The sequence below is a fragment of the Copidosoma floridanum genome, unplaced genomic scaffold (genome assembly GCF_036245765.1).
Source record: "Copidosoma floridanum isolate Cflo_tuat_1 unplaced genomic scaffold, Cflo_Japanese_pri ptg000016l, whole genome shotgun sequence".
Taxonomy (NCBI): Eukaryota; Metazoa; Arthropoda; class Insecta; order Hymenoptera; family Encyrtidae; genus Copidosoma; species Copidosoma floridanum.
The window spans coordinates 14,251,960-14,278,239 of record NW_028321893.1 but is presented as its reverse complement, the minus strand read 5'-3'; the positions used below and the strand labels follow the sequence as shown (position 1 = coordinate 14,278,239).

General features: G+C 31.9%; 1 protein-coding gene across 1 annotated transcript in view; it reads left to right on the top strand.

Annotated features, from left to right (window-relative positions):
* Suv3 (Suv3 RNA helicase) overlaps window positions 1-26,280 on the top strand; it is a 348,081-nt gene that overhangs the window by 266,055 nt on the left and 55,746 nt on the right. Inside the window, exons 11-13 of the mRNA XM_089592298.1 lie at window positions 21,226-21,347; window positions 21,421-21,498; window positions 21,602-21,708. Of these exons, the coding sequence (XP_089448424.1) occupies window positions 21,226-21,347; window positions 21,421-21,498; window positions 21,602-21,708 (307 nt within the window). The remainder of the gene's footprint in view (window positions 1-21,225; window positions 21,348-21,420; window positions 21,499-21,601; window positions 21,709-26,280) is intronic.

Genomic DNA, 26,280 nt, shown 5'->3' with positions numbered 1-26,280 from the left:
CGGCAGCAGAAATAACTTTAGGCTTAGCGGCACGGTCATTCGGACTCCAAAAATGGGGGGGCCCCTTGATATTAAATCTGGCTAGAATGTTCGCAGGTAGACAACGCAGAGACAACGCAGAAAGGGAAGGGACTGCAGCGACGAGTCCCTCAGCGCCTCAGCCGACATCCCTCGAAATGCAGAAGAGGACACCGAGACACCTAGCTAACATCCCGGTAACCATCACGGGAGCATCCTCCACGGGTCTTGGGTCCACATAAAACATACAACGTAACAAGTGATCCCTACTAACAAAAAAAAGAGAGAAAATAATAAAATTAAGGGACACGAAATACCAAGTAAAATATAGGGAAAAATCATTGTAATAGTAATAATAACAATAATAACTAAAATTATGTAATAATAATACAGTATAGTTATATAGACATTAAGGTGAAAGTAATATAAAAAAAAAAAAAAAAAAAATACCATTTTAACAATGAAAAAATGAGAATGAGCGCCGGAAGCAACTCGGCTACACCGAGGGGCGCAGTCCGTAGGACAATAAAATTTTTTTTTCCTTCTAATGATAAGGTTGTACGGAATGATTATACTTTTTTTTCTCTTTTTTTAATAAATAAGCGCAAGTAAAAGTATAAAAAAAAAAAAAAAAAAAAAAAGAAAAAAAAAAACCACATTGTAAAACCACACTTAATGTAAAGTAGTCGTAAGCAGAAGCCCGCTTCGCGGCAATTTCATATATAATTGTCATGTAAGGCCAAGCGCATACAAAAACAATATTGTTATACACTCAGCACACGATGAGAAGAGACTGAATGATTGTGAGCGCAAAAATATTAATGTAAAGGGAACAGCGGTTCTCCAAAAGAATAAAAAAATGAGTGTAGGATACTAAACTACATAAACAACACAAACAACAGAATACAATACAGCACACACACGCACACTCGCAACAAATTCACAGGCTCAGTACCGTAAACATCAGAAAGTCAGCGTCATCGAGGGCGACGACGTCGCGGCCTCGGACGTGTTACGTACGATATACTAGGCATACTAACTTCCCCTGGTGACCACGAAGCTACCTTATCAAGAGGGTACCGACGGAAGTGGAACGAGGTAATATAAGGCCTGGCAAGCTTCAAAATCGGCAGAACGAAGGGAGTACTCGGGCAGACAGAGAGGAGAACGAAGGGAATACTCGGGCAGACAGAGAGGAGAACGAAGAGAACACTCGGAGAGATCGGGCAATTAATCGGGAACACACACGCGTCTTTGCCTTATAAATAAGTATCTTAAATAAAAGTCTTCAAGATTCCAAGGTTTTAATCGTTCTCGCGAAGCACCTCCTTACCTTTCGGTTTTCCCACGTAACATTATATTTAAATATTTGTGGGTTGGCGCGTGGAGTGCGCAGAGAGGCGTGATCCCCACTAGTATATATATGTTTATGCAGAGGTGACTTATGCAGACAATCACATGTGTGCGAAGGTAATTATAAGGACAAAAGAGAAATTATGTGGACGTCTACATAATTCCACCATGTTATTAATATATAAGTTAAAAGCACCTGTAGTCTGCATAAGTCACTTTCTATAAACACACACACACACACACACACACACACACATATATATATATATAAGTAGGGCTCCACCCTCCTGCGCGCTCCGCGCGCCAACCCCCCCTTTAATTGCGTTATAAGTGTAATTTTTTAAAATAAGGTTTGTATTAATATTTTTTAAAGCCTTGAAAAATAATAAAATTAATTGTTAGTGTGAAAATAATACGTTGAAGTATATTTTACAGAATTCGGAAGACCATGGCATTTTTCGAAAATACTTGGGAATAAATTTTTTACGCTGGGAAATGATAACTGGTCTGCTTTCAAGGAAATATGAAGAACAAGCTGCTAATTTCAAATAAAAGTTGTAAAGTTTATATAGACAGAGAGATGTGCCCTTGACTTTTTGTTAGTGAGCTTTATTATTTCTTCTAGTGGCTCTCTTTTTTAAATGAGCTGTCTATCCTGTATAAGTCAATAGATATTTCTAAGCTCTTATAACTATATATGCCCCCTGCGTGCTCTGCGCACCAACCCCCGTAATTGCAAATTAAATTTACGAAGTATGGAAAAAAACCTGAACTATATTAATTGTTACTTAGAATTTACATACGTAGAAAATGTATATTGATCAAAATTAATTGCATAGATTTTTAACAATCACTTTTTATTTTCCCTGACTAATAACAGCTATTTCTATGGGATAAGTAGAACACGATTTTCAAAACGATATAATTTTTGAAGAAGCATCTAACGTTATGCTGCCTTTTTAACTGCAAAAATTTTTCGCATGGTTTATTATGTCAAGAAATTTTTTTGGTAATATTATTTGGAACAAATACAAAAAATTTTGTATTAAAGATTGTAAAGATGATCAAAATAGAGATCTTTTACAATCAAACGAAATTTTTAATTCTAAAAATATGTCTTGTAAAGATTTCTGTTTACCAGAACTAACAGAAACGAAGAAAAAAAAATCGATACTGACAATGATAAAAGAATAATTTTTATGAAATGTTTTCACAACTCAGTCATGGTCAACATGTTATTTTTTAAGAAATAATAAAATTTGGGAGACATATTTTATTTTCTCGATGGTCCTAGTGGATCTGGAAAAACTTTTACATACAAAACATTAATTTATTATTTTATATCAATTGAAAAAAAAATTCTTACAATGGCTTGAACGGGTATTACTTCTATTCTGCTTCCAAAAGGAATGACGACTTACAGAACTTTCAGACTTCCTTTAGACTTAAGCACTATAGAAAGTGCATTCTTACAGTTTAAGACAGATAAACAAAAATTACGTAATGTAGAACTAATTATTTGGGATGAAGCTTTTATGATACCGAAAAAAGCGTTAGAAATCGTTGATAGGACTTTAAAAGATTTATCTAGTAGTAATAAACCTTTTGGAAATCAAATAATAATTTTTGGTGGAGATTTCGTTAAATTCTCCCAGTGGTAAAAAATAGAAGCAAAATTACTATTGTTTAAGAAACCATGAAATTTTCTAATTTTTTGCCTATGTTTAATATTTCTTATTTAAAAAATAATATACGTTTAATTAATCAAAATTTTTTTTCATCGCTACTAGATATAGAAGAAGGCGATATTAAAAGTTTTAGAATTACTTAGACATGGAAAACAAATGATACATGTTCTAAAAATTTTTTGATGATCTTTTTATACATTAAGCTACATTAACGTCTCACAATGAATCAACATTTTTTAAACAAAAAAATTTTGAATAATATTGTAGAAAAATTTGTATCGTATTAAAGTTTTGATAAATCAACTCACAAAAGAGTAAATAAATCAGACGATAGTATTTATATTCATTTCCCTACAGAATATTCGAAGAGTATTAAAGAAGCTCTTCCTCCACACGAATTAAATTTAAAAAGTAACGCTATTGTTATGTTAGTACGAAACTCAATCGTATCTGGAGGACTTTGCAATGGTACAAGATTACGAATTACAAAATTATTTAAATACAATATCAAAGCTGAAATAATCACAGGTCAAAAAAAGAAATAAGGTCTTTATTCCGGGAATAACACTTAATTCAAGCAATTCTTCTTCACTGTCATTTATATTGTACAAAAAACAATTTTCATTTACCTTAGCTTTTCCTATTACTATCGATAAATCTTAAGGTCAAAGTTTTGGTGCCTTAGGATTACACCTTCGAAAGTCTTTATTTTCTCATAAGCAATTATATGTTGCATTGTCTGGATGTAGAAACCCAAAAAAAGTTTTTATCTAAATTGAATCAGAAAACAAATTTAAAATTGAAAATATTGTTTGGAATGAAATTTTAGAGTAACAAATACTATTCCATAATTTATTACTATTTTTATAGTTTCTTGCAAATTTTTTCTTCCATCAAAAAAGCAAATTTCAGTACCGTCTCGTACCCAGATTTATGTTATCATAAACAATCCGTTTTTTGTAATATGTTTTGAGATACACCATCATGGATGCAAAATTTTATCAGAGTGACAAATGTAACTCAAAATTTTTGAATCAAGAGTGTCTATCATCGCACGAAAAAATTCACAAAAAAAAATTTTTTGTATGTGATCTGTGTAGCATTATATTACTAGACAAGAAAAACTATTTGCGTCACACAAAGGAATGCCAAAACATTGAAAAAAATTTAAAGTGTATTAAATGCGAAAAAAGTTTTAAAAGAAATTATTACTTACAGAGACATTTGAAAAGTCATAAAAAAAACGTTCAAAAAAATATTTGTCAAAATTGTGGAAAAGGTTATGTAATAGCAGAGCACCTAAAAAGACATTTTAGAGTATGTAATCAAAATAAACATCAAAGTAAGATAATTATAACAAAATTTTTTGTTATGGTCAAATAAAATTACATGTGAAAATTAGACCACTTGTAACAGTTCATACATAACGCTTTACGAATATATAATATATTTACATCATATTTGGGGAAGCTGGGGGGGAGCTGGGGGGAGTCGGGAGGGGAGCGGGGGGGAGCTAGCAAAAATGTAGGATTACTCGAAAAATGCAAGAAAATGAAAGAATAACTACCTTATTTGGTGGGGAGCTGAGGGGGAGCGGGGGGGAGCAAAACCTCGCTCTAACTCTTACTACTATATAATATAGGAATATATATATATATATATATACATATATATATATAATCCAAGTAATAAGTACGTGAGCGTTACATAATGAACAAAACCGATAATCTCAAAATATTTAAAACCATCTAACTTTCCCGAATCACCTTGATCACATCAATCGTCATTGTCTTGAAGACTCGGATGCTCATGCAATGAGTAAACAATCGAAGCGCTTATGTACGTATTTATCGGACGACAGATTAAGACAAAGTCGGCTATGTGGGGTAGGCAGACCGATACAATTCAAAAACTGACCATTATTTAAAAATCATACAAATAAAAATTTAAATACTATGTTGCAATCTTATGACGAATATCGAAATTCTTGCTCCTTAAATAATTTTTTTATGTGAAGCGTGGATTCATATTTTTGTGCGTAATTACAGAACTGACAAAATTCTTACTCAATAAACTTAAATTTGGCGCAATTTTGTCGTGAACCCGATTTCAGAGTGTCTTGAATTTTTACCTTATTACGAAATAAAAAATATAATTTTGCCGATTACTTGCATTTACTTGACTTTAAGATGAATCCCTTGAGCCATGTGTGACAAATGACGGCGCTTAAATCATAGCAAGATTTCTGAATTACTGGGCAATTCCTTTCTTCTTGCAATAAAATAAAAATTAAAGAGCAAAACTTCAATATAACCTCAAAAGCAGTAGGCTGAGGGAAATATATTATCACAATCCGCAACAGTAAAACTTATGATACTAATCGCAAAATGCTGCAAGTGAACAAACTCAAAAATAAAATTAATAATCACCACCGCTGAAGAGGGAAGGATCGGGACCACAAAAACCAACATGCTAAGCGATCGAATCAATAAACAGAAACATGATGGAAATACGGACGAGACTTTGAGAACTGCTGCGAGCGAATGTCCCCAAGTTACCTGATGGGTGGAGTAGGGACCACCCTTTAATTGGTGTATTAAACAACCGATAGCTTTGTGTCCTAACTCTTAAGAATCTTGCGACTTGTGCCCCTTTAAGCCATGAAGAAAATTGCCCCCTAAATTCCCTTTTCAGTCTTTTTTTTCCTCCCGAAATCAAAAATTGCCTACCTTCCTTTTTTTTCTCGCAGCACACTTCGGCTTTTTTTCTTGATCTCCAGCCCTCACCCGCGCTACCGTGATTGCCGATTCCGCCGTGATACGCAACCAATCACATATCAATAGAGAAGTCGGCGACATAGCTGCGCCTCCTCCCCAGATACCATTGAACCTTGATGGAATTCCTCATGCAATGGCATGACTCAAAACAACTTTATTTAGAGACCCTTCCAGGGTGGTTAGTACTGGAGCACCGTTTGCGCTTGCCTAGACTGCGTGAGAAAGAAAGGCCAGAAAAAGAGGGGGCGCCATAATGTGGACGCGACAGTGAGGGAGAAAGAAGAGACAAGTTCTTGGCTACAAGGCCAAAAGACATTAGGTTTAGGTAGAAGACACACGTGCAAGTGATTTGTGTAATGTTAAATGCAACAGCTTTTCTATAATCAATCATGTAAATGTTATCAAATTGATAAAGCAGATAACTTCATTTGTTTTTGAACTGCCCTTGATGAAAAGCCGTAGATCAAAGTTAATTTAACAACCTGGGTCATCAACAATTATATTTTTGGTTTGTTTAAATTTTATCAGTGCCCTCCGAAGAAATTGGAAATTCAAGGTGACCAGCGATCCGTTGGGGGCGAGATGTGAGAAATAAATGAACACAACTAGAGTGTATTTAAATTTTTCCCTTACTTTGTTTTATTAATGCGCAACGTTTCGCTGACATATGTGTCAGCCCTATCAGGCTACAAAATTAAAAATTAAAAATTATACAATAAGCGATTTGGTAGACTCATACACAAAAACACAATAAATTCACAATATAAATTATTACCGCAGGCACGCGAGAATTCGTAAGTGTATTGACTTACTCGTCACCTGTCGAACTATTGACTGACAATTAATTGTACAACACGCCAGCGCTTATATAGGCGACGGTAAAGGGCGATGAACTCGATCGGGACATTTAAACTTTCTTAGTAAAGGAAGGTACGCTCGATTAAAGGAAAGCACTTCTTCCTTTCTATTAATGTTATGTTTGTCCAGTTTAATATAAAGCATTTCAGAAATAGTTCTTTTGTAATTAGCTTCTTTGTCAAGGATTTTGAAGTTATCCCAATCGAATTCGTGATTATAATTAAATTGATGTGCGCAAACGACTGAATCAGAATTTTTATTTTTTATCTATTAACTAATGCGGACTTTAGCATCTCGCTTTGTCTCACCCACGTATGACGCAGGACAATTTTTACAGTAAATTAGTATTTTAAAGTAAGTAATTTATATTGTGTTTTTGTGTATGAGTCTACCATATTGCCTATTGCATAATTTTTGATTTTTAATTTTGTAGCCTGATAAGGTTGACACATATGTCAGTGAAAAGTTGTGCTAATTAATAAAACAAAGTAAGGGAAAAATTTAACTACACTCTAGTTGTCTTTATTTATTTCTCACTTCTCGCCCTTAACGGATCGCTGGTCACCTTGAATTTCCAATTGTATTTTTAGAAGCAATAAGTTATTATTAAGTGTGAAAATTACGCAGAATAACGTAGTTATTTAATAAATGTCATCGGAAATATTTCAACTTAGTTAATCAAGAAAAATGATAATAAAAAGTAGCCGAGTAAACATAACATTAGGCTAGCTTAATGTGCTTTGTTACAAAATACCTTGATTTTTTGTTATCTTTGTTTTTAACAACCTACACGTGGTCAAAATTTTACAAAATGCCTAATATCGTTTTAAGAATATTCAGTCATATGTACGGTTTCAAATGACAGTTCTTATCTCTGCTATGTTAAACAATTGACTTTTATTACTTTATTTCAAAACTAAGCGTATTCCCTCCAGATAAATGTGTAGTTTCACAATTTATAAAATGTGATCTTACTAATATATAAAGCAAAGTCGCTAAAACCGTTGTAATCGCTAACCGCGAAAACTACTGAACCGATTTTGCTAAAATTTTGCACACTGATTCATAATACTTCCTAGATGGTTTTAGTATCGTTTTCATCTTAAAAAATTTAATAACAATAGCAATAAATGAGCTCAAAGTTTTGCAAAAAAACGCCAGCTTTTCACTTTAGTTCAGTAAAATCCGCTAGGTGGCGTCGATATAAAATCGAAGCTACCTGCAACATAATTAAATAAGTGTGGTTATAATAGGCCAGAGCGTCTCGATAGTGATGTAGTCGAGCTTCGGCAGTTAAACGAGCTGTATAGAAAATGCTAATGACAGTCTTTCAGCTGGGTATCCCGGTTACGGACGACACTCTTCTCTAAGGGGGAAGGGACCTAGGTGTCCATTAACCCTGAATCTCGACAAATGCGATCAACAGAAAAAAAAATTACTTCCAACCGATGACGTCTCTGCCACAATACCAGGAGACATATCTAGCTAGAGCATAATCTGCACCAACTCTTCAGAGTTGTGTGGCAGTCCCACCATCCCACCTAGTGCAGTTAGAGAATTCGTGGCTACAAATGTAAGCAAGGGAAGAAAACAGCTCTGAGGGGCACGGGCAGCCACAACGGCTACCTTCTTGGTCGTTGCGTCCCCAACGCGCTTACCCACATGTTCCCGTCTAACGATGAGCGGTTGGTTATCCGGGGAACGATCCGAGACGAGATGTTCTTTGGTCAGCGGCGTACCTCCCTCCATCACAGTCTCCGTATATCGAGACTCCTAGGGTAAGAATCAAGCTACCCCTAGCCAGCTCTTCATCATCAGGAATAATAATAAAGAATAGCCTAGGGTCCACCTAAATGTAAACTACCTTGCCAACAAATACATTTTTATTACCATTTCCGGAAGCAATTCGTCGACTAAATGACTATATTAACTGAAGACGGGCACTATTAAACCAAGTCAGCCATTCACTAGCAGACGTCACCTGCGGAGTTGTTCTTCGCAAGGCTGGGAAACCCGGTGACCGACGACCCTATACTACCCTCTCGACTCCAAGCATTCAACCAGGAATCACTGATCCTCTCCAAGGTCTGCGCGGGGCAAACCCATAACAGCTATGAAGGAAAAAAAACTTGAGCCAACGGGACAGCCTCCACTGGACAAGTATCACTAACCAATCTCCCCATCTAAGATCACCAAAACAACTGAATCTGCAAATAAAAAAGGTGCTTTAGACACCAACGTCTTCGACGTTATACCAAGAGACGTTGGGAAAGAGCACTACAACTAGCCCCAAAGCTTCTGACTTTGTAATTTTTCTCCCAATCAGTCTGGATCTCCAACAGCAAGCCAGAGAAGATCACCCTGAGGTATCCAGGCAGTCACCATTGCTGTTAACTGCAGTCAAAAAAGAGTTAACTTAAGAAGCTCACAGGTCTTTTTTAGGGCCATCGGATGTCGAACTACGTTGCCAACAAATATATTAAAACTTAACAAAGTTGACAGAAAATAGCCTTTAGGGGTCACAAAAGTCGCAAGAGGGTGAATTGGAAGGAAAACTTCAAATGTATCTAATAAATACAATTTTACTTAGGCGTCAAGAAACTGACGCAGAAAATTTATCGAGATTGAAACAGCAGCGTCAAAATCGACAAATAAAAATTCCATTACGTGAGAGATCAACTTTTCATTGTACCCTCACAGCAATCTCTGAAATCTTTAAAGATCCTACTTCAGATTTTTAAATACGTAGAAAATGTATTTGTGTTTTTGTGGCAATAAAAAAATGTAGGGTTTAAGGTCTAGAACTTTGTTGCTCTGGTAATAAAGTTGTGAGATGTGAGAAAAAAAATTTTTTTTTTTAATATAAATTTTTTGGGGGTTCAAAATCTTAACAGCTTTACAAAATAGCCCTTTTCGTGAATTACGCGGGAGAGACTGTAAATCAATGGCTTTTTATGGCCACTGATTATTTTATGGCATAAAGAACGCACGGTAAATTTCAGCATAATTATTTTTTTGAATTTTTACACCTTATTATTTAACCAAATAAACTATATGGATTCCGAAAAAATATGTTTTTAATAAAAAGATTTTTGTTCTGAGATGCGTCAGGAATATGTGTAAAATTTCTAACTGAAAACGTTTCACATTACATGTCAACACACTACGGTGTTTTATTTAGTAAGTCTCGGGCGAAGCCGAGACGGGGGGCTGCTAGTAATTACATTCACTAGATGACAAATCTTGTATAGGTAAGTAAACGATATTCATAAAAAAAATTAATACTCTTTAACTTTACACTTATAAAATGAAAAAATATTATTTAAAAAAAAACTAACGACGTAAATATTTACTCATTTTTAAAGATCAAAAAATATCTTACAATATTATGTAGCTATTTGTATGGGGCATTCAACACAAACCTCTCACATCCTGCTACAGTTCTCATCCACAATCCATCACTGACCCTTGTTGACCCACTTTTGCCCCTCACGATATGAGGTAAAATTGCGTCATTTTCTCGCTTATTTTGGATTAGCTTACTTTTTGTCCAGATTCCCCACAATGGAGCCAAATCCAAAAAACTTTGCTAAAACAAAAAAATTTAAGTAACACAATAAGTTGACTCCAAATTCTCTATTCGGGGGCTTTTAGGGTCATTAAACACGAATATCACAACAATAACCGCTTTTGAGGTACCTGGTGTCCAAGGTAAACTGATTCTATGTCTTTTCCTAGAGTTTTATGAAAATCTGTATCATAGACGACCAACACTTACCTATCGCCTAACTGCCACTGAGGCACCTATGGCCCAGGGTGCACAGTATCGACGTCCTCTTCTGAAATTTTATGGGCATAACTAAGTCAGAATATAAGTAAAAATAAAATTTTTCTTGATTCAATTCTTTTTATTTTGAAATTTATACATTAAAAATTCATAAAAAAAGACGAAACAAATTCAAGAAGAAAATTTTTTTCATAATCCGAATCAGCGTTCGACGCCTATGACTATCGTTATCAGTACTGCTATCTTATACTTCATCTAAAATACTTTCAAATCAGTAGATTACTCTTTTTTTAAAACCGCTTAAAAACATCTGCCATGATTGTTTCTTTAAAATTTTTGCACTCAAAACTTATCCGAAATTTTCGAAGTTATTTGTTGCAAGCCTCTTATGATTAATGACCATTCGGCAAAATAGAATTTCTAATTTTATCTTTTGTGTATACAGTATACATAATAGCCAGTACAGAAGTGGCATATAATATCATGAGTATAGCTCAACGTATTTGCGAGCTGTTTCTAAAGCATAATTATGGTGAGCCTCAACGTTAATTCTATAACCACATGATATCACCTGCAGTATAACATGGAAACGATCAATTAGATTTTTGTCGAAGCCAGCAATTTCCGCTTAAATTTGTAAATTTTGAAAAAAAAATTGCATCGCTTTCCACCATTTGAGTTTCTAGCTCCAGCTTTCGGCATATTAACGGTCAAGTATGATTTTTTCTTGAAACCAAGTTGTGTGTTTAACTTGGTACTTTCAAACATTTTTTTTATTTCTTCATCTTTTCTTGCAGTTTAAAACTCCTGATGTTGAATTCATAAGAGATATCCAGTAGGCATTTAAATCACCTAATCCAAGCATAAATAGTTAAAAGTTCGAAATTACGCCTTAGACACGCGTTTGCAGTAAAAATTTAATTTAAAGGACGGGGCAGCTAGGAGCAGCTGCATTTTGGATATTTTATCTAGAATGCATTAAACTACAGTTCCCTGTCAATTTTAAGGTGTCACAATGTGTTACTTGTTTGTTTTTACTTTGAAATATTTTTTTTGTTGGCGGGAAATTTTAGATGAAAAATGATGCATATAACTTTGTAACCTGTAATTTTATATTTGATTGTCATACTGTCATGCATTAATAGATTTTGACCTGTTATTTCAAATAGTGTAGTCAGTTTTTTACGTAGAATAATGTTTTTCTTGCTTGAATCGATTTTCAACTTTAGGCTGTTTTTTCTCTAAGTGCTTACTTTTTTTTTTAAATTAAATTAGAAAAAGCTTCACTCTTTAACTACAGATATACAAATTTTCAAGTTGGGACCTATAAAGCTTCACAAACGACATGCACTTGAAGACAGCGGAGTGTACCGGCGCGCACGTATCTCGGTGAGTGCCAGGTGAAATACTGTTTTACAACTTGCTCATAGTCCAAGACAAGTAGCTATAAAAGTAAATAAAAATGCACAATATGACAGACTTTAATGTGTTCTTTCTTTTACACAGTGAATTTTTTATTAAAAAACTTTATAGAGGATATTTTAATCATAAGCTCAAGAAGTGTTACTTTGAAATTAATCTATTTTTCTATTTCAAAAAATTAAAATGGAGTATACTTATTTTTCATATTTTTTAAATTTACAAAATCATAGTCTTATCTTATCCATTAAAGTACAAATAAATAATAACAATCCCTTGTATTATATTTAAAAAAATTTTAATGTTTGCGGTAAAAATTATGAAAATCGCAGCGTGGGTAGGGGACAAAACGAGGTGAGCAAGATCCGTTGTTTTAGCAGATGGCACTGTTCTATCTGCCTTGTATACAACCTATGTCTCGCTATGTCTCTCATTTTTTATGAAAAAAATGTGATTTCGAAGGTAAGTTTGTACATAATTTCTTTATGCAATGTTATGAGTTATGACTTATATTTTTAGATAACCTAAGATGGAATTTACATCTCCGCTGAAAACTTGATAGCATTTGTTAACATCTCCCGTTATGAGTTATTACTGTATAATTATTTTCAAACTCTGTTTAACTCCTTATAAAGATAATTTGAAGCATTCTCCAAATCTGTGGAAAATACTAACAAACGTGAAACAGCTTTTTCCTACAGTATTAGATGATAATTACATTTTTGACTCTTGCAAAAAAAAAGTTTTGGAAGATGAGCTGCCCATTCATGATTATTTTTAAATAGTGAAAAACCTTAAAAAGACATTGCACGGTAAAAGAACATCATGTAGTTATAAACTGCTGCTTAATCAGTTACTGCCCAAAACTTGGACTGTGCAATAAATTACTTATATATAAAAAGGATTCTACAGTAGTGGCTGAATTTCACAATTGTATATCTAGAGTAGTAATCGAAAAAGTAAAACTGTTTTATGAAAACGATGATAACAGTTGGATACTTTCTGGAATGAGAGACACTCAATGCATTCACTAGAATGGTGAAAAAACGTTGGTCGCAAAACTTCTTGTACTGTATAACTTGAAGGAACTTTACCCTAAATTTAAAAATTATAATCCGGACGTTAAAATAGGTTTCAGTAAGTTTGCAGAGTTTCAACCAAAGTATTGTGTTCTTGCTTGAGCAAGCGGTACTCACTGTTTGTGTTGATGTCTACTACAAAAATTTCAAGCTCATGATTAGTGGCCTAAAAATTTCTCAAATGACACTAGGTAAAGTTAATGATTATAAGAAATGCTTTTTAGAGATAGTTTATCGAGAGCCAGAGCCAGAATGTTCCTGAAATAAATGTGCAAATTGTCCAAAAGTTGATGAATTTAAATCATCATTACTTGACCTTTAAGAAAACGCTCGTATCAAAGAAGTCAAGTATTAAACGTGACACGCAACATACCAATCTACATTAACGACCTTGTGGATCACTCCGGATTACGATTTCCCTTTCTTTGAGTATAACCCCGGTTAATTAGTGGTGGTAACAATCAGCTAAGAATATTATCTGTACCAAGGAAACTCTAAGATTAGGAACCAACACATAAACAATGTTAGTGTTTATATGTCGGAGGGCGGGTTCGTTGCCCTGGTTAAAAAAGCGCAGTAGCTCGGATTGCCGATTATATAAAATATTTGAAATGATTATTAGCAAGTTTCAGAATTCATCTGTTGAATAATCAATTGATTCCTGCACAATACACAGCAATTGTTTTTTGATGATTACTTTATCGAATTCTCATCGTTCCCTGAATATTCCCTTGAGTTAATTAATTTAATGTCTTTTTTAACTTATTTAATATCTTTCTAAATCTAATATCTTTTTTAATTTATTCCTGCCCTTTTTTGTGTACAGACAATATTTTCAGTTCATGTAAACAATTTCATAAATATCTTAATAGCTATTATTCTAGTTTTTATCTTAAACTGTACAAAAGGAACTCGCAATCATACGTGGAGGGAAAGGTTTACTTAAATAAGTACAATCAATTTATTTTTAATTATCTTATATCTATTCAATCATATAATTCTAAGGAAATCGATCTTCAATTTCTATCTGTATTAATTATATTTGAGTAATCGCGATTCTTTACGTTAATGATGCAAAAAGAAAATATACAATTTACTCGATAATCTAAAATTTACTTAGAATTTATCCGCATCCATTAAACAGAAAATTTTACATAAACGACAATTCAAATTTGAATTTTCCCTCCTTAATATGTCTGCTTAAACACATTAGGTTAGACTAGACCGAATTTTGAGTACAACCACGGAAGGTTAATTCTAGGTAATTACCTATCCTACCAAGTCACGTAGGGTGAGGTCGTTCTCAGGACCCTTGGGTGTCTTGAGCACTGCTCAAGTCGTCGACTCAGGAACTTCACCTAAGAACGTGATCGCTAACCCTAGTGCCTTGACTACTTGGGGATGCATCGTCTCCACGCTTAAAGCGGTCGAGCACCGAAAGTCTAAGTAGGAACTGACAGTACACAATAAGTCTACTTTTTCATTTAATTTTAATAGGATTCGGTTAGTGAAAGGGTTACCTATAGGTGGTGTGCAAACTTACTTTTCAGCTTTTGGCCTTCGTACTTGGTCTCCTTCTCTCACCTTGTGCTCGTCGCGGTAATGTACCGGTGCACGAGAGAATTCCAGGTCTAGGTGACCGCGGATCTCCGCGTCCCAGGTTCGCTGGAAGAGGAATCCTTTACATTGCGTGCCAGCACCTTTTATGCCTGCGTTGTTTCCTTTTTAGTAGCAGGTTTTCCCTTTTTTCGGTGAACGCGCTCTAGCGTTTTCTAAACGTACTAGACGCACATTCCCCGCGCGCGGTGTTCAAATTTGAATTTACGTGTTTCAAATAGGAATTTTTTATAAAATGAAAGATATGTATATATGAAAAAAAAATGTGTACCCTTGCATTGTCTATTAGACGAATTTTTTATTACAAGAAAATATAATAAATAAAAGAATATAAATATAAATGTAAAGCGTATATTATAAATTTTAGGTGATAGGAGTGCCCCCTTGCAGGATAGTTTATTAAAAATTTGTTATCTTCTTTAACTGAACTCAAAACTTACTCATTCATTGCAAAGCAACAATTTTTACACTTAGATCATTTAAAAAATTCATTACCTAGTGGTGAGTTCTTAGAATCGATGGATTTTTATAAAAATCATGCTTTTGTCGTTTAAAACGCAGCTCAGTCTTTTTATTATGATATGTGTACAGAAATTGTGTACAGAAAAAAATTATTGGTATTGAAAAACAAGAAATTTAGCTCTGTTAAAAAAAAGTGTATTTTAGTGATGGCATGGCATAGCATTTTAAAAGAAAATACAATTTTCAAATTACGCTTAGCCATTTTGATTATTTTATAGAGTGGCGTGGCACTATTATGCCACAGCTCATGGTAAAACTGCATGTGATGGCATTGGCGCATCAGTTAAAGCTAATGCATGTCGTGCGAGTTTGAGAACTACTGTAAAAAATATCTTGACGCCTAAGAATTTTTTTGATTGGGCATAAGTTTACGTTAAAAATATAGTATGTATCTACACTACTAAAGAAGATTACTTTGCCGTAAAAGAAGATCTAAAAAAAACGATTCAAATCAGCAATTATCGTTCCAGATACATTATCGTATCATTGTATAAAGCGTGTAGATACCACTCATTTAATGTTGAAAGAATTTTTCGCAGTTATATCGTCTCATTTATTTATAGATGTAAAGAAAACGTTGAAAAGATCATCAAAATCAAAAGACATTACTCAAATAAAAAAGATAAAAAAATGTTTAAAAAAAATTTTTTTTAAAAGTCTTAGTTAGAACACAAGTAATTATTTATGAATATGTTTGAAAAAGACATCTGTTTGCGGCTACATCAACTTCTTGAAAGATTTGCTCATTTTTTATTACTAAATCTAACTTTTAATCAGAAATTTCCTGTGGAATAAAAAAGAACTCATTAAAATCTGTCAATTCGTGCATTTTTTATTTATTTTTTTAGCTACTTATCTTGGATTATGAACGAGTTGTGATACAGTATCTTACCTGGCACTCACCGAGATACGTATGCGCCAGCGCTAGACTATACTTCACTATCTTCAAGTGCATGCCATTTGTGAAACTTTTTAGGTTCTTACTAAAAAATTTGTATGTCTGTAATAGAAGAGTTAAGCTTTTATTTAGTGCAAGTTAAAAAAAAAGTAGGTCCTTTAAAAAAAACAGCCTAAACTTAAAAATCGATTCAAGTAAAAAAAAAAAATTTTTAACGTAAAAACTGACTGTAGTATCTGAAAGAGCAGTTCAAAATCTATCGATTTATATCTTTACCTTTTTTTCTAACTATTTTCCATTCGATGCAAAAAAGGGTGCTGCGCATGCAGCGTGTTCCATTTGGCTTGGATGCTTCTATACATACATCTAAATGGCACTTGATTATACACGAATACAATTCACGGAGATATCACTCTATGAGAAAGGTAAACTTACAAAACCTGCCAAGTGATTTATATAATATTTGTTGTGCTGTCACATCTATACATGTTTATGAGAAAGTCTTATAATTATTTGTGTTTGACTTAGAGTAATATAAAGTTAAAATAGTCTTTTCTTTTAATTGTTAAAAAATTAAAAACATGTATATAAAGCTTAAAGCAGTAGGTTTGTTAAAAAACAATTGGCTACCTGTTGGAAACTTGTCGAGGAGGAGAAAATTTTCCATATATCACTAAATGTGGGAGGAGAATGGGATTGAAAAATGCTTTTTATACTATCATAGAAGTTATGTCAGGACTTGGAGAAGCTATGAAAGTGGAAGATACATGCAAACAGTTCCTAATTATTGTATAGAGGAATAGATGGCCCTATTATTATTGACAGTCCAAACAAAACTTTCAGGCATCTCATGAAATATAAGTATAAATTATAACGAATTTTTTATTATGATTTGAATCAATATTAATAGTTCCCTATTTTCTGTAAGTGTACATTTTTTTCAATTGAAAAATCAATGATGGTTTTTTTTACAGATTGAATGAAAATTTTTTTATTTGGCTCTATTATCGAACCCCAAGACTGTAAATATTTCTATTATCAAGTCCTCATACCTGACTGTGTTTGAGTTGGATGTTTACTTACTTAAACTGTTTCTACATAAAGTTGTGTGCATATTTATGAAAATTGATAAGTTTTCTTCAAAGTAGTAAATATGTACATCAAAAAATATTACGATACATCCATAACATTTATGCAATGTATGTAATCAAGGCTGCGAGTTTTTCATATGATAGTGTAATAATAACATTTCCTTATTATTATTGGCAAGAGGTTACACGAATACTTAGTTTTATGATGCAACCTCACTTTTTACTTGTTAACTACATCAAAGTGGTAGTAATTTAGACCTTCATAGCTTCGTAGGCTATATTATCCAATAAACTCATAGACAAAACAACAGTTTATGCATGTACATTAACTTCTTATTACTATTTCTGTAATTATAGCTCATTCCCTCGATCATTAAGCCAAACTCGATATTTTTTTCCAAGCAAGAAATGTCTTATATTACACAAATACATTTTATATGTAAACATTTTTTTATTACCTGAAAAAGCATATAATAACAAAGAATTGTGGGGGTTGGTATGCAAAGCACTTAAAGAGGTGAAGCCCCACTCGTATAAATATATATATGCATTACTAAGGCTCCATCCCATGCCTGCTAAACGCACCAACCCCCAATTGCCTACATAAAAATCTTTACATTAGCTATTATGCAACTAAAATTTATTCAGAATACCTATACATAGTTTCTTCGCTTTTTTACTATTGATCAACTTGTCATGTTCTTTTATATTGTTCTGCTTGAAACGTTGTTATAAATAACACACAAGAGTTTCAATCGATTTGCTCATGGTGTGTTGATGACTATGTTTTAAAAAGATTTTTGCACTGTTGTTCTTATACAATTTTTAACAAAAATATTTTGAAACTATTCTGTATTTCATAATTCAGTTATAATGTATAAACTATAGGAAATAAATTAACTGCCTGATCGACGTGCTATCCTAGCACCAACATGATGTTTGTTATCTTGAAGAGGCCATCTATGGAATGGCAAAATATTAATTTATAAAAGTTTTACTTAATAAGTAGTCATGGTTCAACAACCTAGTGTTCTTCTATCAGTAAATTCTTAATAAAATATGCTCAAATGATAGAAAATAAATGCTTAGACAAATAATTAGAAACTTATTTACAAATCAAAATTGGCTTTGCATTAGACAAAGACTACCTTTTTACAAAATCTTGAAAGTCTAAGGTTGTTTAGCTAAAAAATAAAAAGAGAGTATTAAAAATTCAATCCGTAGATTGATTTCATTAGAGAAGTGATAAGATGGTCAATTTTTGCAGTTACCTAGTTTATTCCAAGTTTTTTGCTCATGCATGATCAACAAGGAATCGTAGTAAGCACTAACTGTTGTTATAGCTGTAAAAATTTATTAAATTTATGGGAATCACCCACAGTGACCTTGTTTAACATGGCACCTTTATGTGAAGGAATTGTTGAGAAATAAACGTGTTTTTATAAGTTAAACCTTTCTACCTGTTCTAATTTGTTTTAATGTGCATCATACGAAAATGTATTAAAGTACGTAAATGTTATTTTATCGGGAAATTAATTTGTTTTCTGAATACAATAAATAAATAAATCTTTGATTTAAATCATGTGATTGTTGTACTTTAGGCTAAGCTTTTGTAAATAAAATGTGAATGTCACGCAGTTATTAAATTTTCAACATTTATACACATTCTGAAATGACATTGACAAATGACAATTCACACAGTGAAAATGATATGCTGGTTAGGTACTCGGTTAGTACCTACTTTGATCCCGATTAAGCTAACCACCCGAGTGTTTGCATATGCAAACAAAAGATAATTAGCTGATCAATGGTATAAGATTCAAAAAGGACTTCAAGGCGCTCAAAACGTGCCAAAATGTAATCAGCTAATTAACTTTTGTTTACATGTGTAAACACACGGTCGGTTAATACGGTCGGGTCAGGGGTCGGTATTATCCTGATACGTAACCAACATAACAGAGCCATAGAACAAATTCGTTTAAAGAACTTATGTGAAATAAAGTTTTTAAAACATTGATCATTTAAAACTTTTCATACTCTTAATAACAAAATTAAAATTTGTGAAAAAAAAATTTGTTAAAGATTGCTTGTCTTAAAAATTACAAGTACTTGTTTTTTAAACTGATACGAAATGAAAAAAAGTGCGATTATTAAAAAGTTAAAAAACGTATGGTATTATAACTTACAAGATATTCGAGAAAATTTCCATAGGTTTTGTACTTCAACTTTTGGTTTTACAGCAAAATTGTGACCAAAAAACTTTATTCTGTTAAAATTTATTTAAGATATTCATTTGGTTAAATAATGGTTAAACAAATATTAGAAATGTAAAACGTTAACACAAAAATATTTCAAAGATGATTCAGAAAAATTGCATAAAACTTTATTCTGTTAATCATTGGCTTATTAAAAAAAAATATAATTTTTATAAATGGTGTGGACTCGCATCGTACTCATGTTGCTTCCCAAATAAATAACTAGTCAAAGACATGTCCTTTACTTCCAGATTCTAAATGTATTAAAAACGTAATTTTAGAATACAATTCTTAAAAAATTAAAGTAATTAGATCTAATTACTTAGGGGATACCCTCCATAACTTCTAAGAAAGTATTACAAATACTAGAAAAAACAGTGCCAGACTTATGTTAGACAATGATTATTTTGGAAAGTCAAGTAAATGTTTTTATAGAAAACGTATATCAAATAACTCCTGTTTCAAAAATTGGTAATACGATTATCATCATCGATGAAACCATAAAATCATTAAGTAAAAGTATGAAACCATCAATCTGTAGTCAGATTCTTACACCTTAAAATTAAATATCAATAAACGTCTTGTAGATTGAAATCATTCAAAGTCATCCTTAAAAATTAAAAAATAGACAATAAAATTTATAACATTTTAAGAAGTTTAAGAAAAGTGTATGTTTTTAAGTGTTTGGTGAGGAAGCAAATTTTTCATCAAGTAGCGTATCTTTAGTACTTACAGTGACTAGTCCTATTCTCTCTCTCGTTTAAGTATTTACCATATTAATAATTTGTAAAAGTCGTTGTAGATACTGTAATAATATTTAAAAAGTTCTATTCAAATAATTAAAGTATTAAGAGAGCCTGTGGGGAAGATGTGGGGATCCATGATAACAGTAAGGGAGTTTGGAGGTATGTACAAGTCTGTAGGAAGGTTGTGGAAAAGGGTTGTAGAACCTTTTTCAGGACTGGAAAAAAATTATGAAGTACAGAAAAAAATTTAAATTTTATTTCATTTCGTTGGTGGCCTACAGAAAGTTAGCGAGTAGCTGTGGGTCTCGTGGTGATTGTTAGGGGCTGGTCAGGGTATGTTACCCACCCCATTAAAATGTAAATTTTTAAAATATGTAATGAGCTATTCACGTATAATCATAAAAAATTTTAATATCTGAATGTCCTAATTTTGAGGAATTTTATGATGTATTTGATTTGTTTTGTATTATCATAATAACTTTCTTTCGTAAGTTATAAATAAGTTTTATACATGACTCCGTACTGCGGTATCGTTGTACTGCTTCGCGGATATCACGTATGAACATTAGTAGTTTAGTTAAGAAGTGTAGTTTTAACCATAATATTTTTTTTTATTACTTTTTCTCTTTTTTGTACCAAGCTCACATTATCCTAATTATGTTATAACTTTATCTCAGTTTTTAAAGTGTACGTCATTTAAAACAATAAGCTAATAACATATGGCTAGCTGTGTCTCACTCGCTGTCAAGGTTTTTGCACAGCAAGAAATAGGAACTTCTTATGTTATCCTAACCTTAAGTACCTAAACTATTTTTACATTTACTAAGAATGTAGAATATAAAAAATTAGTTGTTAACATCCCAAACTATTTATTTTTCTATTAAAAATTTAAAAATTAAGTACACATATTCATATAAATATATAATGTAACTATTTGACTTGAGTCAATCGAAGTTATAAAGCATTAAAATATTTACTTTGTCATAGTTGTCTTACAACTCAATGAATTTTTATTTCCGGCTTACTTTATTGATTTTAATATAAACATAAAATTTGCTGCATAATAATAATGAAGAATTTTGAGGAGTTCTATTTATTTTTGTAAACTACGTTTCAGTTACCGGTTTCCTGACTTATTTCCTGATACGAAGTTAGTTCAAGAAATGCAAGTTGAACTGGACGCACTCATCCAAGAAAGCATATATTACCTTATGAAACTTTTAAAGACATCGGAACCTGGTATGTTAAAATGTAGTTAGAACCTTAATTAAATTTTATTTCTAAATACCAACTTTCTTGTTATTCAAAACAGGTATGAGCAGCTCAGCATTGGCTGCCATCAATGAAAGCGATTTGGAAATTTATACTCAAAATAATAAATACTCACGAGGTAAAATAGTTATATGTAACAGTTTATTTAAGAAACCTTTTTTAATTTTATTTAAGTAATACTATTATTTTACTAAAAATTTAAAACATAATATAATTGTTAGGTAACAATACTCAGATTGCCCATAAGGGTAAGCTTACTGAGAAATTACTTTCCCAAGGATTGTTAACACCAAGTATGCTGCAAGAATTACAAAAAGAATGGACTCAGGTAAGTTAAACATTTATTTTAAAAAGGGATTTAAAAATACGTTTTAAATTTACGTTTTTTTACTGTAATTGTTAAAAATCTATTGAAATTTTGTAAAAAGAATGGAAATGCGTCAGAGTACACACAATGCATAATGTAAGTATGGTGTAAGGGGTTACAACTATTCTTGAACGTGCTAAAATTGTATGAAAAATTAATTTTATAACTAAGTGAACTAAGCGTATGTTTGTTTGAATCATGTACACTCGTTTGGAGAAAAAATGACGTAAGAGGGTAGAAACAGTCCTTTAAAAATATTTAAATATGAAATTAGAATAATAATTTGCTATTTTTAAGTATAGCTTTCATTGACAAATATCAAAAATAAAATTCGAAAAATTTCGTTTGGTTATCCATGTGGAGTCAACGTAAATATTTTTAAATTACGTTTAGAGTATTTAAAATATGATGACGGGGTACAAACAATCTCTCACATTGATAAAAGTGAGAACACTTTTTTCTCATTTAAATATTGTTTCTATGATTCTGAAGAATCGGGAGCAAAAATTAATTTGTTGGTCTAAGCCATATATCTATATTATTACATAATATGCAGAATTTATAATAAAACAAAGACATGAGGGAAGATAATAACCATTGAAGGTTTTAAAAGGCCTGAATTTTGAATCTATATTTAAGTGTATTGTTTTAATCTCAAGGAATTACTATTTTCTTCGAAAAAAGTAGGTATTATATTTTTGTACACAGAATATTCATTCAGTACATCCCAGCAGATTTAACTAATACAGGAAAAATCAAAAGTAAAAAAATTAAAAAGATACATTCATAAGTAACCATCTGTTTCACAAATACTTTAACTACATGTAAAATAAAAATAAAAAATTTATAAAATTTGTTGACGTCAAACAGCCATTAAATATATCAAAAACTTGAAAGTTAATAATTCATCAATTTTCGATTTTTGTATACGTACCAACTACACTGGAAAATGGTCTGAAAATTAAAGATTCAAGTGGTTTTTTTTTATAATTTGCCAAAAAGTAAATTAGGTCTCATTTTTCTAAACAGTATAAGAGTTGTTAAAGTTAAAACTCTGATAGAAGTCAGAAAAATAAATTATTCTATTAGAAAGTTTTCATGATACAAACTTTTTTGGTGTGAATTTTTTTTAATAAATAGATTAGCCAAATAAGTGATACTAATGAAGAATTAGCTTCTTATGTTTTAAAGTTATGGGATGAAACGTGTTTTTAAAGTACACAGTTATATGTATTATATCTTATTTATTCGTAAAAAATTGTAAAACATATTTTTAGGATCATTCATCATCATTGCTAACAGAGTCAACTTCTGACTCAAACCAGCTACTATCTTCGTCCACGCTTTCGTCAGAAACGTCCTCACCCTTTCTTTCTTCTTCAGCGATATTCATAAACTTATCATTCATTACAGATCTGCAAAAAAAATTTACAAAAATATACACATTTTGTTCGTATTTTCCTATTTAAAGCATGTTTTTTCAATCGTATTTGATACTTTAATCACTTGTGTCTCTTATAGCAAATTGCAAGATTTATCTAAATGAATTTGGCGACAGATTAACCATAATGTTTGTTGGCTAAAACTGCCTTATCACCAAACTTCATACCTTTTTCATTAAGTAAAAAATATATGTTGTGTAAATGTTAGATTGCGTGATATAAAAATTAACAGTATTTACTTCATAATCCTTTTACAATGTACGTCTAACAATCATCAATTGTAAAGCAATATAAATAATGATGTAGTTGCATTTGGGCATGATAAAGTTTATTCAAATTATAAATACTGTTCCAGACACTAATGACGATGTTTTTGTAGGCGATTATATAATGTTCAATAAATATTAATAAAAAAATCAATTATTAAAGCAACTTATCAAAAACTGTCATCGAACATAAATTTTTTAATGTCATAATGATAATGAAGAAGGGTATTTTTCAGCCGTACTTACTTATTTCTGAAGTAATTTTCAGCATCTTTGCTCAATTGTTTGGTCTTATGCTGCTTGATACGATCGCTTATGCAGTACAAAGATAATTTGGGGTCACTCATACTTAGTGCTCTATTAAATGTATCCTGCAGCTTCGCCTTTCGGCTATTGTAGTATAGAATTTTTTCGATAAATTTTGTGCCAATCTTCTTGGGCATCCTCAGAAAAATAAAGTAATGGCAAAGGTAATTTTTTTGCAACTTCACAGCCGTGCATTAATAACTTGTGAACACTTGGGCTCATACGAACCCTTCATATTTATCATTGTGTAATTTGTATGTATCTTGGCATAGCTTATTTAACTTCTCTAGATCCACTTCATTTTTTGAATCAAACAACGATAAAATTAGTGTAACGTTTTCAAGTAATTATTCGTCTATCTCTTGTGATTTTGCAAAATTCTTTGGGTCATTAAAACATGTTCGTGCTGAATTCCCAGTATTAGTGGTTCCAGAACCTTACTTCACTTGATCAACACGAACACCAAAGCGTTTGTATATTCGTTCTTCAATCACCTTCTTTTTTTTTTAAATTCTTCTACAAAAAAGCAATTATTATAATACAGAAATTCATATTAACGAAATTATTTATAATTTTTTTTCTATGTACGTATGTATGCTACTTGAATATTTAATAGTTATACTGGAAATGATTCTAAGCCAGCCATACTATATAATTTAACGAAATCATACTTTTATATCGTATTGCGATTATAGCTGAGTAAAATTATGGAATGTAATTAATTTTATGTATTTTCTAGTCAATTCACGAGAATGAAAATGAATACTATATACAAATTTCCATAGTACACTTTAATGATTGAAGTTTCACTTTTTTATTTCTGACAGCACAGAGAGAAAATAGATTTATTAAGTATAATATACCATGGCAGGATATCTCGTTCTTTCATTTCAGACAAAAAACTACGACTTGGCTTAGAAAAGGTGTTTTGACTTATACTCAATCCATGTAAATTTGTTATAAGCCATAGTAATATGAAACAATTTTTTTATCCTCATTTTAATTCAAAAAGCAACTTTTAGTGTAGTGAATAATGACCGTTGTAACAACAAACTTAGGTTTAAAATGGTTTCTTTTATTTATCTGATAATTCATTCGTACCTAAAGTTTTACCTTGGAAACCATTCTGTTTTTTAATAAAAAAAACTTTTTATAAAATCTTCCATGTGTGCTATCAGAAAATGCTGTGGGTAGTTGTACTAAAATTGGATTTTGATAGAAAATTTTTTTAATCTCACACCGAATAGTTTACTTTTTTAACAACTGTACTATGCACAGAAAATGCTGATTCTAACAATATATACTGCACAATAATACAAACCTTTATTAGAGGATCTAACATCTCACGTAGATGGTGTGATCGTACTTCTGTAGGCTATATGTACTAAATGTTCAAAACACTTGATCTTACAATGCTGCAAGCCGATCCCGTACTCTGACGCTACGGTCTTTGGTAGAAACTTATTTGTTGTATCTACAAACTGATGGCTCGAGTACAAACAAATGGGACATCTACTTGTTGCTGGATTTCCAACGATCGCATTAAGGCATTTTCCATCAAACATTGTCAAAAATACTTCAAACTTTGCTGAGACCTTTTTCTTGTTCAATATAGTAAAGGAGTGTGTTTAAAGATTTGAAATTTCGTTTTTAATCTTTGAAATTCTTTGATAATTGTCTCTTCACTCTCTTTTTCTATAATGATTCGAAGCGTCTGACAAAATCTAACACTTTGTGGTGTAGGATTCAGCCACAAATTTCTATCTGCGAAAGTATTGATCAACATCGTCTTTCAAGCATAAAAATGAACAATAACTTTTTAATACTTAAAAGTCAGTGTTAAAAGTTTGATTAGCATTAGCAGTTCACTTTATATTTGTGTTGCTTTAAAAAAATTTTTTGTAGCTACATCGACAAACGATTTTTTAAATCTTATAACATTAAAATATACTAAATAAAAAATATAAAATAAAAATGAATCGTACCACTGGAACCACAGTCTAGCCTTAACAACAATATATTTGTTACAAACAATGACAATTCGCTGTTGTATATTTCATTTTCAGGGTTATTGCACTTCTGATGTGCATTAGTATGGTTAGCAGAGCTGTCAAATCCTCTGATTACAAATAACACTAATTTGTCCAGATCCTATTCCTCACAATCAAGTGCAACAATCTCACACAGACGCTCAACAGTCCTGTTGAGTAAACTTTGCAAAGGAACTACAGCTTCATTCTCAGACACAGTGCTATCTTCAGGCAAACATTTAAGCATCTCTTGACGGATTTCAACGTACGGCGGATAAATGGGAACGTTTCGTGATGTTGTATCTTTACGTAAATTTTGATATTTTTTTTTACTGTAATCGTTTTCAAGGTAAAATGCTGAAGCAGATTCATTTAAATGTTTGACAAGAAAATTTTGTGAAACACTATTACTTAGGCTAACTGTTTCTTGCAAGTTACTCTGCTTTTTACATAATTGTAAAGATAGTTTCAATAAATTGATATCACTCT